This window comes from Puntigrus tetrazona, chromosome 9, assembly GCF_018831695.1.
Source record: "Puntigrus tetrazona isolate hp1 chromosome 9, ASM1883169v1, whole genome shotgun sequence".
Taxonomy (NCBI): domain Eukaryota; kingdom Metazoa; phylum Chordata; class Actinopteri; order Cypriniformes; family Cyprinidae; genus Puntigrus; species Puntigrus tetrazona.
The window spans coordinates 14,883,438-14,898,448 of record NC_056707.1 but is presented as its reverse complement, the minus strand read 5'-3'; the positions used below and the strand labels follow the sequence as shown (position 1 = coordinate 14,898,448).

The window sequence follows — 15,011 nt, the reverse complement described above, 5'->3', positions numbered from 1 at the left end:
GTAAAAATATTGTAAAAATAGTAATAGTAGTATGCTTCTCTGAATTACACAACCTGGAGCTCTCATTTAAAGAGAATGCTTTTTAAGCTGTAAATGTCATGTGATCAGATGGTCTTGTAGAAAACTAAACATGAGACATAGAAAAACATGTTAATGCTCTCTAATGCTATTTATAATAATGTTTTTGTGTGTGAAATTTATTAAAACTTCTTGTATAAAGATCTAGCAGTAGAAAAGCCAGCAGTGACAATTTCAATGCAGTTTATTAGACAGACAGGAGGTCAAGCACATTGCATTATGGAATATAGCATACATAGGCTACTAAGGTATACTGCAGAAACATCTGTCATTTCAACTTTTATAACCTTCAGTTAATTCATGTTTAAATATGTTTTACTATTGTTTTCTTCAAATGTCTAGCAAGTGCACAGCTTAAAGGAACACACTTTTTGTAAATAAGATCAGTTTCCAACTCCCCTAGAGTTACAACCGAGCTTTACCGCCGGTAGCGCTTTTAGCCGTAGCTTAGCATAGATCATTGAATCCGATTAGACCGTTAGCATCTCGCTCAAAAATGAACAAAGAGTGTCGTTATTTATCCTATTTAAACCTTGAACTATTGAACACCGTGTACTAAGACCGACAGAAAAATGAAAAGTTTATGGCTAAGATCTATACTCTGATTTAGGCGTGATAATCACGGAACTGTCGTACTGTGGGAGCAGCTGGCGCAGTATCTCGCAGCTCCTGAAAATAGTCCCCATCTGGGTAACTACCATCGTTGGTGTAGCTGAAGAGTTGCAAATTGGTTAGCGGCAGGATTTCCCTGTGTGCGATTAACCATGGTGATGTGCGTTGTGAAGGGCTGTGACAGCAAGTCGAAGGTGTACTCTACCGTCATGTTTCATAGAATTCCCACGAAAAGAAAGAAACGAATGAATCAGTGGCTAGCTGTTCTGAACATAGATCTCAAAACACCGGTACAGTCAATAAAGAAATGGCGTGTTTGCTCGGAGCATTTTGGACCAGATGACTATTTTGAAAAAATGGACAGTGTTTCCTGTACCACGGTTCGGCGTCTAAAGGAGACGGCCATCCCAACAATCTCCAGAGTAAAGACAGAACCAAGTGGATCATCGCCCGTGACTGTAAGTATAGTATTGTTGTTGTTATTATTATTATGTAACTTGAACGACCAGATTGAAAAAGCACTGCTGTTGCCGTTAGCAATGCAACCAATAAGGGCTAGGTTTAGGTTCCACTCGCTACAACACACGTTACGAAACCTCATCTTCACTGTATTCCGGTACGGTAATAGATACGGTTCAGGATCTGCTCCAAGGTAAATATCTTCTGAATCGTCTCCATGGTTACAAGGCACGCTCCCTGTGAAAGCAGGTGGTCACGTTGGTTGTCGCGGAAGTTTACTTGGCACTTAGGTGTTTTCAGGCGCTGCGTGATATTATTGCGCCTGTTGCACCCATGGTACGGCGGCAGAGTTCATTGATTATTACGCCGGACTGAGAGTATAGTTCCTAAAGGACGCTAAATAAGATATAAATAACCTATCAAAGACCCTTCATCACATATAGTCTGAAAGTATTCAGACTAAAGTGTTCATTTAGAAAGTATTCTGCTCTGTTGGGATTATTCCTTTCACTGCAAAATCAAATTCAAATATATCTAAATTGGATCTTTTAGACTGCAGTGAAAAAGAGGACAGAGCTGCTAAAATTAGATTTCTTAAAAAGGCAGGCACTACAAAAAAAAAACAAAAAAAAACAGGATAACCTTCTGCCTTTTTATGTTTTAAATAATTAGATCTACTGAATTCTGCATAAAACATCATCCCTACTGTTAAGCATTATGGTTACTTTTCAATGGGTGCGGCACATTAAAAAGGACTATAAACAAAATATTATTATTTTTTTAAAATATTTTTATTAATGAAAAAGAGTGTTTTCCACTCTAAAGAAATTCATATTTTTGAGCATCATGTTCATATTATTTGAAAGTTGAAAAAAAAAAAAATTAGAGGTTGGGCACTGAAGACAACTATAAATATCAATAATAATGACAAATATTAATGTATGATGACATTTTCCAAATTATTACAATAAAGAACTCTAACCTCGCAGCTACTGTAACAGTAGAAAACAATAAAAGCTCAGTGCAAAATTCAACAAATTTATGTTTTTAAAAACCATACTTGTATGTAAACATTTGGTCATAGACTAAATGGTTCACAATCACTTCTGTTAAAATCGCCTGCAGAAAAATATTAAACTGTCTCTAAAACCGAGGCCATTTCCTTGAACTGCCTGTAGAAGTTCTGAGGGGAAAAAAAAAAAGAGAGAGAATGATTAATTGCAAAAAGTTGAGCGTTGAATGACAATGCATACGCATTCTTCCGTACCTGAAACTGCTGAACTGTCATCTCAAAGGATTTATATGACATATCTCCTGATGTGTCAGCAATTTTCATCAGAACAGAGATGAACGGGGAGTTGAGGGATCGGCAGGTATCTGAGCTCACTGCCATTCCAAGCTTCCACTGCATATCTACAAGCTAAGGGTGAAGAAGCTTTGATATCAACAACCTGACAGAGAACAGTGGTCGAGCAGTTTTACACTGTAAGCGAGGATCGTGTGACACACCTGTCCAATACTAGCCATTGTCAGGACCTCCTGATGTGCATGTACAAGAGCACCATGTTCAGTCCAAAGCCGGTGCACCAACTGTAGAGTCGGTTTGGACCATTTGCTGCTGCATTCAGTCAATTTACTGACCAAGACCTCCGCACTGAGATTGCTCTTTGCAGCCAACCTGATTAAATTAACATCTCTCATAAAAAATCATATCAAACAAGACAAACTGTATAAGACATGTACGCAAAAAGGATTGAAAAAGCATTTTTAAATCTCAAACATATACATAAACGACAGTATGTAGTTAGTACTGTACCTAAAATAGTATGTCATCAATTTTATAACATCTTGGACGGCTTTCTGATCAAGGTTTATTCCAACTCTTTGAAATTTCTGTTAGGAAAATGAAAGAATTGCTAAGACAAAAGAAAAACCAGGTACATGCATGCTTAATTTATAGTGTAATAAAAGGGATGTAGATTTGTGAACTTACATCGCAGGTTTCGATCAGATCTACTGCTCTGTTCTGATCCTGAAGGTGAACCAGGATTGACTGAAGCTGGAAAATGAAAAGAAAAGTGCCAGAACGGTCAATAGAACACTTAAAAATAGGACATTTGATAAATCACTACTATGATAACATGTCTATATTATCTGTGATGTTTTGCATTTTTTAAAAACATTCATCCCATAGTACATGACCAGACCATGTAATTAAACATCTTACTATTTCTGCAAACAAGTCTATGGGGAGCTTTTCGATTTTTTCGACCACATCACCTACACCTGCAATTTAAAAAAGCCACTTATCAGCATACCAAAATGTATTGATGCTAGATAAAAATCGATGTATTACTTTCTGCGCAAAAAAACGTCTAGTATAATACTGTATACGATTTCTATAAAAATACACATTAACATATGCATATATGGTTAACATTGACTTTCACAGAACGAGACTTCAAACACGTTGCTGCTTTGCTCTTTATTTACAAGAAAGTAGTAACATTCTACTCACCAGTTGACAGATCCAGCCCTAACATCTTCGACAACTATTGCAATATTACCATAAGACTGTATTCAGCATATGCTGCAAGCGACTTTTTAAATTCAAGGCTGTTCTGAACGCATTGATCAATTTGTCTTGTCCAGCACTGTTTTGTTTTTCTACTTCTGTAAAGCAGTTCCAGACCGGAAGTGACAGATCTTAAGATTTCATTTCAAAATAATAGTACGGCAGTCGGTTGGTGTTGTGAAGAAATAACGAAAAAGTAAAAAAAACAAAATTGAACAAAGCAAGTGTAGAACAACGGTTACCCAAGGTGTATCTTGGATTTCCAAAGTGAATTCTTAGTTAATCCATATATATTTTTATTTATGGGAATGTCGGTGTCAATAAAAATAATTCGACTATGTCCTAGATAATAAAAAAGAGAAATATATATAGTTATCCATATCAATAGTTATTTAATTTGACGTGATGTGTTTTTTTTCTTTAAAAACTACATGTTAATACACCAAATTATATCATCATTATATATTGTGGATATTATGTCAAATTCTTAATATTAATTTAATGTATGTAATATTTGAGCTTATTTTGAAAATGCTATCTATCAGCCCTCCCGGATGTCAGAGAGTCACGTTTGTGGAAGTTTTGTGTCGTCGCGGGTTTGTTCGTCGAGGATGGCAGTGCAAACAGAGAGAGGAATCCCGCTCAGTGCGGTATGAATATTTAATACATCTCTTTGTCCTGACGTGTGTAATTAACGCGGGGTAGTTCACACCCTGATAATATACGTGCAATGCTAATATATATATATATGGAAAAGTTCACGCGTAATAACTTCATACACTGTTAGCATGTCATTGACAAGCTGACGAGCTATTTCATCACAAACTAACTCATGTGTTTTCTCTTAGTAATAAACAACATGTGTTTTCGCAGTGTATTGACAGCGGGGACGTTATGTGATCGTTTAAATCGGGGACATGCATATGTTTTGCTGTGACGTAGGAGTTCGTCGTCCTATTAGAAAGGCTCAAATATCGGATATTATTTTCAGTTTCGTTTCTCTGTCAAAGAGAAACGCCTAATCGAGCATACATCCAGTTATGTATTCATCCAAATGCATAAATGGGCGCTCGGGACTTTTAGCTTTTTACGCTAATAGTTTATCAGCCCCTTTGGTGTGACTGTAGCTAATCCTTTAAAATAGCTTCTGAGAAACAGCGACTCCGATTGGGCAAAATTAAACTTAGTATTAGTCTAGTACAGTGGTTTTCAACCTGTGGGCCGCAACGGTATTGCAGGGGGGCCGCCAGTTATTATCAATAGAAATAATAATATTGCTAATGTACGTAAAAATGTGTAGTAATAATTAAATATCATAATTAATTAAATAACAAAAAATAATAATAAACTGTTACTATGCGTTCACTATTCCAGGTCGTTGATTGGTTTAAAAACAACCCGCCGATTTAGGCTATGTAACATATTTTTGCTGCATACATGCCAAAACAGATGTAAACATGGATAAATGGTTGACAACGGGATCGCTGAAAAGGGAAAATACTTCATCTACAAGTAAGCAGGACACAGAAAAGACTCAAAATAAACCTAAAAGAAGAAAATATAGCAGCGAGTACCTAGCGCTAGGTTTCACATGTGTGGTAGCTCAGTTACTAACCCGACACAAATAACAGGTTCATTTAAATTTTTTTGCAGTGGGCCGCGGAAACATATGTGTTTGGTTGTGTGGGCTGTGAGTTAAAAAAGGTTGGGAACCACTGGTCTAGTACATTATCTGACAGACCCCGATGTTAGTTATAACTCATTTAATTGGACAGCTTTAAAGGACTTCGTATCCTAGTTGATTTTCAAATTAAATATTCCTTTTTGGAAGCTATATTACTTCCATTCTATATCATGGATTCATGTCTTTGATATATGAAAGAGAAAAGGCTAATCTTCAAACTTTACATGAAAGAAAGCCTGGCCCAACTTAAATTACAGTAAAAAAAAGTAGACATACTGATATGTAACACTATAACTTAAGCTCATGGTGGTTTTACCAAACCATGAGTAAAATGTTCTTAATAAAAATTCTGTTTACTTTTTTTATAAACTCATAAAGTGTAGTGTAAATAATGAAAACTTCCCACAAATAATGCCTGTTACATTTACCTGCAAATTCATAATATGGAGAAAAAAAATGTAAGATGACCAGATTCACTGCTTTGTAAAACAAAGCATAGGTGCATAGTTTTATAAAAATGTATTTTACTGTGCCTTTGATCCTTTTATAGTTAAATCCAAAGTTCCTTCACACCAACTCCACCAGCCACACCTGGCCCTTCAGTGCTATTGCAGAGCTGATAGGTGAGTGAAACTTTTGATATCTTCCTATATTGATCATTGTGAGAATGTGTTCAGCAGTTTGTCAATGCATGTGTGTCCTCAAGGGTTAGATTACTTTGAGTTTGTAACCTAGTTTCCCCACATAAACGCATCCCTGCTTGTATTGCCAATGTTTAATGAAATGTTGTACTGTTATCAATTAATTGTGTAAGTAATTTTATTGCATCCAATGTATTGCTCAAAGACAGATAGCCAGGGCCAAGAAAGAAAATAACAGACTAACTGTTTCATTAGTGCTTAGCCACTCAAAGTCGAAATGAATGCGTATTATCTGATAATATTTAAATTGATCTTTTCTTCCTTAGACAATGCTTATGACCCAGATGTAAGTGCCAAAACGTTTTGGATTGATAGGACATTAATCAGAGGTCAAGACTGTCTAATTTTCATGGATAATGGAGCAGGAATGAATTATGATAAGATGTACAAAATGCTCAGGTGGGTGAGAACACAAATCAATAAGTTAACCAACATACACTTGGGTTATATGATCTTTGATAAATCATTCTAATTATTCTGATTTGGTACTTTATAGTCCTTTCTTAATGTTGTAGTTAATTGTTAGCGAAATTTGGAAACGGTATCCTTTTCCAGGGTTCTTTGATGAATAAAAAGTTTCATTTTATTTTAAAAGAAAAATTTTGTAACGCTCTGTCTTTATATGTAAAATTGCATTTATTTGGTATGATTTTAAAACATTTCTAGGTCTCTTGCTGCAATCATTTGAAAAAGAAAAATGCTAATAATAAAATTCCTTTAGAAATCATTCTATGCTCAAGAAGCATTTTCCATTATCACTGTTGAAAACGCTTGCTTCTTTATTTTTGTGATAAGCGTAAATCATTTGTTTAGGATTATTTGATGAGTTTTTACATTTGAAGTTTAAAATAACAGCTTTTACTGTTATATTTACTATGTACCATACTGTGTTCCTCTCCTTCTCAGTTTTGGCTTCAGTGACAAGGAGGCTATAAATGGCCATGTCCCTGTGGGCCTTTACGGCAATGGATTCAAGTCTGGTTCTATGCGCTTAGGAAAGGATGCCCTTGTTTTTTCCAAGAATGGAAAGTCCATGTGTGTGGGCCTTCTGTCCCAGACGTATCTTCAGGAGATACATGCAGAGAATGTCGTTGTACCCATTGTCTCATTCGAACGCATTCGACACTCATATATCCTTACCTTTCAAATAAGCAAAGACACGAGTAGGCCTAAATGGACTACATAGGATATAATAGAATATTTGGCTTGATATAAAGAGAAGCAGAGGGTATTAGAGCTATTATAAGAAGTCGTATTCAAGTATTAGTTTCAGCATATATTTATTTTCTCAATTCGATGTCTGCATCCTTGACTTCTCCTCTCACTCCGACCTGACTCACAACATGAAAAAAGTCTTCAAGATATCCTGCGCTACTCTCTGTTCCATACAGAGGCGGATCTTCTCTGTGAACTCAATGCCATCAACGCACACTTTGACTCCGAGACCAATGGAACACGAATCATCATCTGGAACCTCCGCAAGTGAGAATCAAAAGATCTGCTGATATTGTAGATCAAAGCAGCGATTGGTTTTGTTATTGTCATTCTCTTGAGCTACCAGACCTAGAAATGGACAGATTAAATGTTCGGGACATTTTTTTTTCTGCTACAGAACATCCACAGGTAAATCGGAGTTTGACTTCGACACAGACCGCTATGACATCCAGATTCCATCTGAAGTATTTGAGAGTGAAAAGGAGAAATACAAGCAACCGTTTCACTCATTTCAGTCAAGTCCAGAGAGCGACTTCTCTCTTCGGGTGAGTACTTCACCCTCCTTTGTTGAGAAGGTCTTAACGCATTGCAGTAGTATTTAAATATGTGTCTACTTCATTATGCGTTACAGTTCACAGAACATAACGGTAATACTACATGTGTCTGTATTCATGGTTTTTTTTTTTTTGTAGGCATACTGTAGTATCTTATACTTGAAGCCCAGAATGCAGATTATACTTCGTGGACAGAAAGTGAAAACCCAGCTGATCTCCAAAAGCCTGGCAAACATTGTCAAGGATAAATACAAACCCAATTTTCTAAATGTATCTAATCATTCATATTCATGATTTCCTGTTTCCACCCAAAAAAAATTGTATATCATAACTATTTGAAATTTAGGTATTGGAAAAATAGGACAGAATAGACAGAGAGACAGAATAATTTGTTTTTGAACATGAAAACAGTTTCACATAAACCTATGAATTTAACCAACTCGTTGAATGCATACAATTATATAGTGAGCTTTCCTTAAGTCTTCTCCTCTCAGAGAGAAAACGTTCCCATCATATTTGGCTACAACACCAAGAGCAAAGATTATTATGGTGTCATGATGTACCACAAAAACAGGCTTATCAAAGCCTATGAACGTGTTGGATGTCAAACCAAGGTAACTGCTTACATTTTTAATACATTTTTTGCGGCTTAACACCCTCTTTGCCACATGCTTTGGTGTGACAAAGTAATGTTTAATAGTTTATTATTTTTACTGCTTGAAGTATCTGAATGCAATTCCAATGTTGATTTTACAATAAGGCAAATGAAAAAGGAGTTGGAGTCATTGCAGTGATTGAGTGTAACTTCCTTAAGCCAACACACAACAAACAGGACTTTGACTACACAGACGAGTACAGGTGAGTGTAATACTCTACAGGTGGAATTTAATGTTAGTTTAGAACAATTTAAATGAAAGTTTGGAAGTTACAGGGATGTCATACTCCGCTTTAGTCTAGTTTCATTATTAGTTTGATTGACACGTTAAACTAGTTAAAAATAATAATATATCTTATTTATATGTTTCATCAGTGATACTGTAGGAGATATTATATGCAAAAAAAAAACATGTAAAACAGTTAACAAGCAGCAATACAATTGGTAGCCAGCATTAAAATCTTTACACCATCACAAGACACTAAATAAATAAATAATCACTAGTATGCCTGATTAAAAAGGCATGTTTTCAAACTAAATTTAAAAATACGAATGTCCTGGGTATTAAGTTCCACAGGTGAGGAGCAGTATAGCTAATAATTCACGATCCCATAGAAGCTAAATGCTGAGGAAGAACTAAAGAGAATGTAGAAGATGATCTAAAACTTGGAAAGTGAGTATATGTTGAAAGAATTTTAGATAAGACGCAGCCAGGTTCACCTATGTAGTGACTTACAAACAAGAATTAAAATTTTGAAAATTTACCATTTCTAAATTTCGAATTCAATATTCTGTTTAACATTTTTTATTCACCAGCCCATCTGGCACCAACAACCATGCCACATTCAAAGTCACTTAAATCACCTTTTATCCCCATTCTGATGCTCGGTTTCAACTGTAGCAACTGTTTAGTTGTGTAAAATAGTCTGTAACTAAAGTGACAAGAGCGTGAACCATAATGACACCGCTCCTTTTTGACAGTACTGGGCAGAGGTGCTTAATGTTGAATTTACCACTTAATGTGGAATTAATGAAAACTACTGAAAGATTAAAATTAAGAGTATTGCTACAAAACATTAAAAGAAGTACTGTAGAGAACACCAAAGCTCTTACCCAGCATTGAAAGAGCAATTGTAAATACACGTATGCACACAGAGAAACCTACTGGTCTTTGACTAATCATTTTTTATATCTAAAAATCGAAGAAAATTATTTGAAAACTAAGCTTTAACTTCAAGCAAACAGTTAAAAATAGATAATGAAGAAAGTTGAGAAGTAGGTTTTGAGGATAAATAGAGCTTAGATTCATTGCCATTACAGTGAAAATGAATAGCATACTCCCTAAAACTGCTTCCAAATATCAGTAAATAAATGATAAATTATGATAAAATGATCTTTTTACAAGTTTTCCGGAGCAAGTTAAATGAGAAATCAATAATATAGAAATCAAAGCTGCATATTATTTGTCCACACAGGAAAACCATGAACATTTTGGGAGTGAAACTGGAAGAGTATTGGAAAGCAATCTGCCATAAGAAGGGATTAAACACTACAGTACCTATGGAGGATATCCCGTTAGTATACATGCAACTTCAAAATATTTCTTTCTCTTTCCAAATATAACCATTGTTCCTTTTTTATCATAAAGGAAGCGTCCTGATCAGAACTGGGTTCAGTGTGATGAATGTATGAAATGGAGGAAACTTCCAGATGGCATTGACATGAATAAGCTCCCAGAAAAATGGTTCTGTCGATTTAATCCAGACCCCCAGTTCAGGTTTGTTTAATCGTACCTTTAATTGTTTGGCTTGAAAAATGATTTATTTCCAGCAGTATTCAAGAAATAGGAGAACAGGTCCTAGGAGAAATAAAGAGTTGTAAATCTTAACCTATAGTTAAAGCAGTTCTAAGCTGTTTAAGAAGAGATATCATTCTGCGAAATTCCAAGGCTCTGTAAAAAGGCAAGATAAAGTCTGGTGACTATGGGTACATGCACTAGCTGTCGGAACTTTTAAGACCTGGGGCAGTCTTGTACACTTGCTTCCTGTTAGTGTGCATTCGCTCTCAGGTGGCCAAAACCACGAGCATGGCTATTTGTCCTTTTCATAAAAGAGAAAAAAATTATCAAAATCATCAGTAACCTTTTATTTTATAGCTAGGGAAAAATATTATACGGTACTTGCTATTTTTAATTAGTGATGTTTTTAGAAGGGATGTTATTATTTTTGAGAATTTACTGGTGAAATAAGAGACTATATTGTTAAATTTAAGAATTCACTTTTTTTTCTTTTTGTTTTTTACATCAAGGGCAATGTTTTGTTTCATGAACTTTGAAATGCTTTTTGGTTACAATTTAATGATTTATACTCATGGTTTTACTTGTGGATTAGTAACTTTTTAAAAAGATTTTATATTTATATATATTATGGTACGTTGTTTATATTTCATAGGTAATAATTGTTTGTTTATGGGTTTTATTATAATAAACAGAACATGATCATCCATTTTGTATGCAAATTTAATTTTGTGTGTGTGTGTGCAAATCTCTAAACATGTCGTAGCTCAAACAACTGTTCTTTCTTCATCTAGGCGATGTGAAGATCCAGAAGAAGCTGAAGATTCTGAAGATGAAAATTCAGACTGCCTGAAAGAATACAAACAGCAGTGAGTGAAGTTTTTTTTTTTTACTGTTAATTCATATTATCTGAAAAATAATGAATTACATTACCCAAAAAATTAAGATAAGCCAGTGATAAGATTAAGAAAATGGATCTGATATACAAGGTGTCCAGAAGTGACATAGTCTGATACTGATGTTCTTTTGTTATGTTGCCACAGTGAGAAAAACCTCAAAAAACAGCAGGAAGAGCAAAGAAATCAGGTAATATCTTCTCAGATTTCTCCATCCAGTGGTGGTGTTGTTTTTTCACTCTGATGTTTTTTTCTGAACAGTTGCTCCTTCAACATAATGAGGATCTGAAAAGGAAAGTTGACCGTGTGCGTCAACTGTACCAAAAAGTAAATTTTTGCTATTTGTAATCAAATATTAGATAAGCAATTACATGTTACAGAACTTCTTGAAGTCTTGGTCTTCCTTTTTGTTTCCCAAGGACCCTTCCTCATCCAGATCATCTACAGTTTCTTTGACAGAAATGAGCCCTTTCAACTCAGTGACCCTTTCACAGTCTGGTGAGGCTAAATTGCATGTGCATTTTTATTTAATCTAGAATCTAAATTTTGTTATTAATATTCCGTGTTTGAACAGCTTCTAGCCCCTCAGACAGAATGCCTGTCATTTCAAATGTCATGTCCCTTTCCACTTCTAAAAGGTACATTATTCTCATTCCTCCTTCCTCTATTTTTACACATGTATGTCAATTTATTCTCTCTTAATTCTGTTTTTGCAAACAACATGATTTCGAACCTGTCTTCTTCAGAAAAAATAGAAGTCTTGGTTTATCCCAGAGCCAAACTGTAAAAAGAGCGAGATCATTATTTCACTGCTGTAACGGCACACCAGACAGCCCATCAACATCCGCAGCTACATCCGATGTCATAACCTCAGCTTTGGAGAGAGCAGACAAAGTTGCTGAAAACAATGTAGAGAGCAGCAAAATCGATGATGTTGTTATCGATGAGACCCACAGCACACCAAGACCCAAACCCTTTGACCTTTCTAATGTGAAGATGGAAGAAAAGAACAGTGAAGATGCACTAGGATTATATATGGAGTGCACTGAGCGAACTTCCGTGGAAACTGAAAACACTAGTAAGGAAAGAATGGAGCCATCGACTTCCAGCGGCCAAACAAGTATAACAACCCAAACAGAGCATTTTATTGTGAAGACAGAGAAAGATGAGCAGACAAGAATGGAAGAAGGTGAGATCAAGAAGGAAGAGATTGAGAATGATGTGTCAAGGATGGAACAAAGTGCTACTAAGCTGAAAAGCACTAATGATACTGAAACCGAAGGCCCCAATGACATAGAGAGATGTAGTAGCACAGATATTTACAAACCAAATTTTGACAAAGAAAAGGAGATACTGAAAAAAATCAGTTTTGAACAACATGCAAAGTCAGATGGAGAAATAGATCTTATGCCAACACATGAAGCACAGAAGCAACAGGATAACCTGCTAGATCTCCTAGAGGCCACAGCCCAGGAGAGAGATGAACTCAGAAAGCAAGCTCAGGAACTCAGGAATCTCACTATAAAGAAGGACTGCAGCCATGAGAGCATCCAGACAGATCCATCAGGGGAACAGCGATATGAGACTCTCTACTTGAAGGCCACCCAGTCCATCAACAAGCTTACACAAGAGAGGGATGAGCTTAAAAGACAACATGAGGTGTTGGTGCAATTCAAAGCTGAAAAAGAGGCACAGGATGAGACTAAGAAGGAAAAATCATCACCGAGCGTTCGTGAAAATGAAGATGATGAAATGGCTCTTCAGTTGGACTCTCTTCTAAGAGAGCTGGACAGTCGCAACACAGAATGCAACGAACTAAGAATTAAGGTGAGAAACTGGTGGAAAAAATTCTCTCATTATTGCTTCACCTTCATGATGTTCCAAATCATTCATATCTATAAACTGTCATTCGTTCTTGAAACACATAAAGACATTTTAATGAAATCTGGTAGATTTTCATTCGTATATTGAAAATAAATTTCACCAAAACTTTGACAACCTTATACTTGTATGATAACCTTGACAAGTTATTAAAATATATTATATGAACAATATTACATGAAAGCCTTTCTAGTTAAAGGGACGTCTATTACCAACAATATTGACAAAATAGTCCACGTGACATCAGTGGTTTAACCAAAGTTAAGCACCAAGAATATTTTTGGTGTGCATGACTTTATTCACCCAAATTTTTATCACCAAAAATGACAGTTTTCATTTTTAGATGAACTGTCATTTTAAGATGCACTGATGGGGAGCTGGTCTTAAATTCAGGGATGGTCACTATTTGATGAGTCATGCTTAAACAATGTTTTTCCCCATCTCACCAACTGAAAAGTTGGAGAGCTTGGAGCAGGAGAAAGCTCACAGCGAACAGTTGCAGAAGGAAGTAGAAGAGCTGAGGAAACAAAAAGAGGAGTGGATCAAGACGAGAGCGCAAGAGACCTTGAAGGGAGAGAACACAGTGACATCGGCCAAGTAAGAGTCTTGTTGACTTGTTTCAGAGGTTTTCACTGATATGTGCTCATTAGCATTCATGTTTTGATTCACATATATATTTCTGCTTTCTCTTCTGTCATCAGGTTGAGAGAGCTGCGGTTCAGCATCGGCCGTTTATTGGTCACTTTTGTTCCTGCCTTGGACCTCGATCAAGTGAATTATGACTGTGAGGTCATAGATGAGATTTTAAACCAGGTCTTGCAGGAGATTTCCACCTCTTAGATCAACTTTACTTAAAGCCAGTTGCCAAAGAGTTCAGTCTAGGGTTGTTGTTTTGAGCATGGCAACAAAATGTTCAAATTTTATTCGACTCTAAAACTTGCCATTCTTATTGCAAGTTTTTTTTATACACATTTTAACACATTTTCGTTCTTTTAGTTACTGGATAAAAAAATAAGTTAATTCAAGAGTAATATTTCATGAAAGATTTTATGATTTTATAGCTTGCAAATATTCTTTTTTTTAATACACCGTAATTCTTTTAATTGTGAGTGGATAATAACTGTTTTAAATGCTACTCAATTTGTGTACAGAAGCTTCTGTGTATAATATTGTACATAATGCTGTTTTTGAAAAACAAAGTTAATTGCTAAATAAATTTTATATTTGTTTAAATGGTGATTTCTGTATTTCTGATTGTATGTATTTTAAAGTAACTTTTGCAAATATTTTAAAATAAAACTTTTTCCGCCTGCTTAAGGATGGTTTTGTCCACTGGATGGAGCCCGTCTAATGTTTATGTCTCACAGAGGAATGGAGGCATGTCTTTTATTGTATGTACGAGTCGGGAAGCTGTTATTTAACTTTACAGGAACGATTATTTATGTATTTTCTTAAAACCTAGCCGTGACTTGACTTTGTCCGCGGGGAGATACTCTTCTGTCTGCTAATGACCTGACAAAACTAGAAAGAGAGATACAGCAGCAGGATTTGGATTATTGCCTGAATGTCTGAATTACTTTCTATGGAGAAAGACTGTAACTTTGTAATTTTGAGAAACGTGTTATGCATGTGCCAATATAAGTACTTTTGTTTTAATACTCGATATGTTTACTCAAACATGTTTGTGTTACTTGAAAACTAAGTACTGTAGTGTTAGATGTGAAGAGCCTGCCTTTTAAAGAGAAGAATAAACTGAGATTAGCTCTTGTGGAGAATGGAGGAAACAGAGGTTTCTGTTTCTTTCTTTTATTTCTTTTATTTTTTACTGTTACCCTCCATATTGTATGTATAAAAACCAAAAACGGCAATACTGGAAGTTAGTTTAGACTTCGATATGAGATGGGTT

At 35.5% G+C, this 15,011-nt stretch overlaps 2 protein-coding genes across 3 annotated transcripts; one reads left to right on the top strand and one right to left on the bottom strand.

Annotated features, from left to right (window-relative positions):
- The first annotated feature begins 323 nt into the window (after nucleotides 1-323).
- morc3a (MORC family CW-type zinc finger 3a) lies at nucleotides 324-14,338 on the top strand. 2 transcript variants are annotated; one of them, XM_043249515.1, is made up of 20 exons: nucleotides 324-1,148; nucleotides 4,270-4,374; nucleotides 5,959-6,031; nucleotides 6,376-6,508; nucleotides 7,016-7,239; nucleotides 7,435-7,591; nucleotides 7,722-7,869; nucleotides 8,017-8,148; nucleotides 8,373-8,492; nucleotides 8,639-8,736; nucleotides 10,009-10,107; nucleotides 10,182-10,310; nucleotides 11,123-11,197; nucleotides 11,372-11,414; nucleotides 11,486-11,551; nucleotides 11,644-11,722; nucleotides 11,799-11,862; nucleotides 11,971-13,051; nucleotides 13,563-13,702; nucleotides 13,807-14,338. In XM_043249515.1, the coding sequence occupies exons 1-20, from the start codon at nucleotides 843-845 to the stop codon at nucleotides 13,943-13,945; spliced, it is 3,411 nt and encodes a 1,136-aa protein (XP_043105450.1). In that variant the 5' UTR covers nucleotides 324-842; the 3' UTR covers nucleotides 13,946-14,338. The 2 variants fall into 2 exon arrangements, with proteins under 2 accessions (XP_043105450.1, XP_043105451.1); XM_043249516.1 differs by lacking the exon at nucleotides 324-1,148 and adding an exon at nucleotides 5,099-5,236 and having other exon boundaries at nucleotides 4,332-4,374.
- On the bottom strand, nucleotides 1,831-3,859 carry commd6 (COMM domain containing 6). Its single transcript, XM_043249519.1, has 7 exons — nucleotides 3,668-3,859; nucleotides 3,377-3,435; nucleotides 3,143-3,208; nucleotides 2,966-3,042; nucleotides 2,659-2,827; nucleotides 2,417-2,569; nucleotides 1,831-2,332 (listed from the first exon to the last, which is right to left on the bottom strand). The coding sequence occupies exons 1-7, from the start codon at nucleotides 3,690-3,692 to the stop codon at nucleotides 2,282-2,284; spliced, it is 600 nt and encodes a 199-aa protein (XP_043105454.1). The 5' UTR covers nucleotides 3,693-3,859; the 3' UTR covers nucleotides 1,831-2,281.
- Nucleotides 14,339-15,011: the final 673 nt, after the last annotated feature.

What these genes read in the sequence shown, in the direction of transcription:
- morc3a (XM_043249515.1), top strand. Translation starts at nt 843, where the DNA reads ATGGTGATGTGCGTTGTGAAGGGCTGTGACAGCAAGTCGAAGGTGTAC. An exon ending in AAGATGTACAAAATGCTCAG is followed by an intron (nt 6,509 to 7,015) that starts GTGGGTGAGAAC and finishes TCTCCTTCTCAG; the next exon opens with TTTTGGCTTCAGTGACAAGG. An exon ending in TCCCTTTCCACTTCTAAAAG is followed by an intron (nt 11,863 to 11,970) that starts GTACATTATTCT and finishes TGTCTTCTTCAG; the next exon opens with AAAAAATAGAAGTCTTGGTT.
- commd6 (XM_043249519.1), bottom strand. Translation starts at nt 3,692, where the DNA reads ATGTTAGGGCTGGATCTGTCAACTG. An exon ending in TTGATGACATACTATTTTAG is followed by an intron (nt 2,828 to 2,965) that starts GTACAGTACTAA and finishes TAATTTAATCAG; the next exon opens with GTTGGCTGCAAAGAGCAATC. An exon ending in TGACAGTTCAGCAGTTTCAG is followed by an intron (nt 2,333 to 2,416) that starts GTACGGAAGAAT and finishes TTTTCCCCTCAG; the next exon opens with AACTTCTACAGGCAGTTCAA.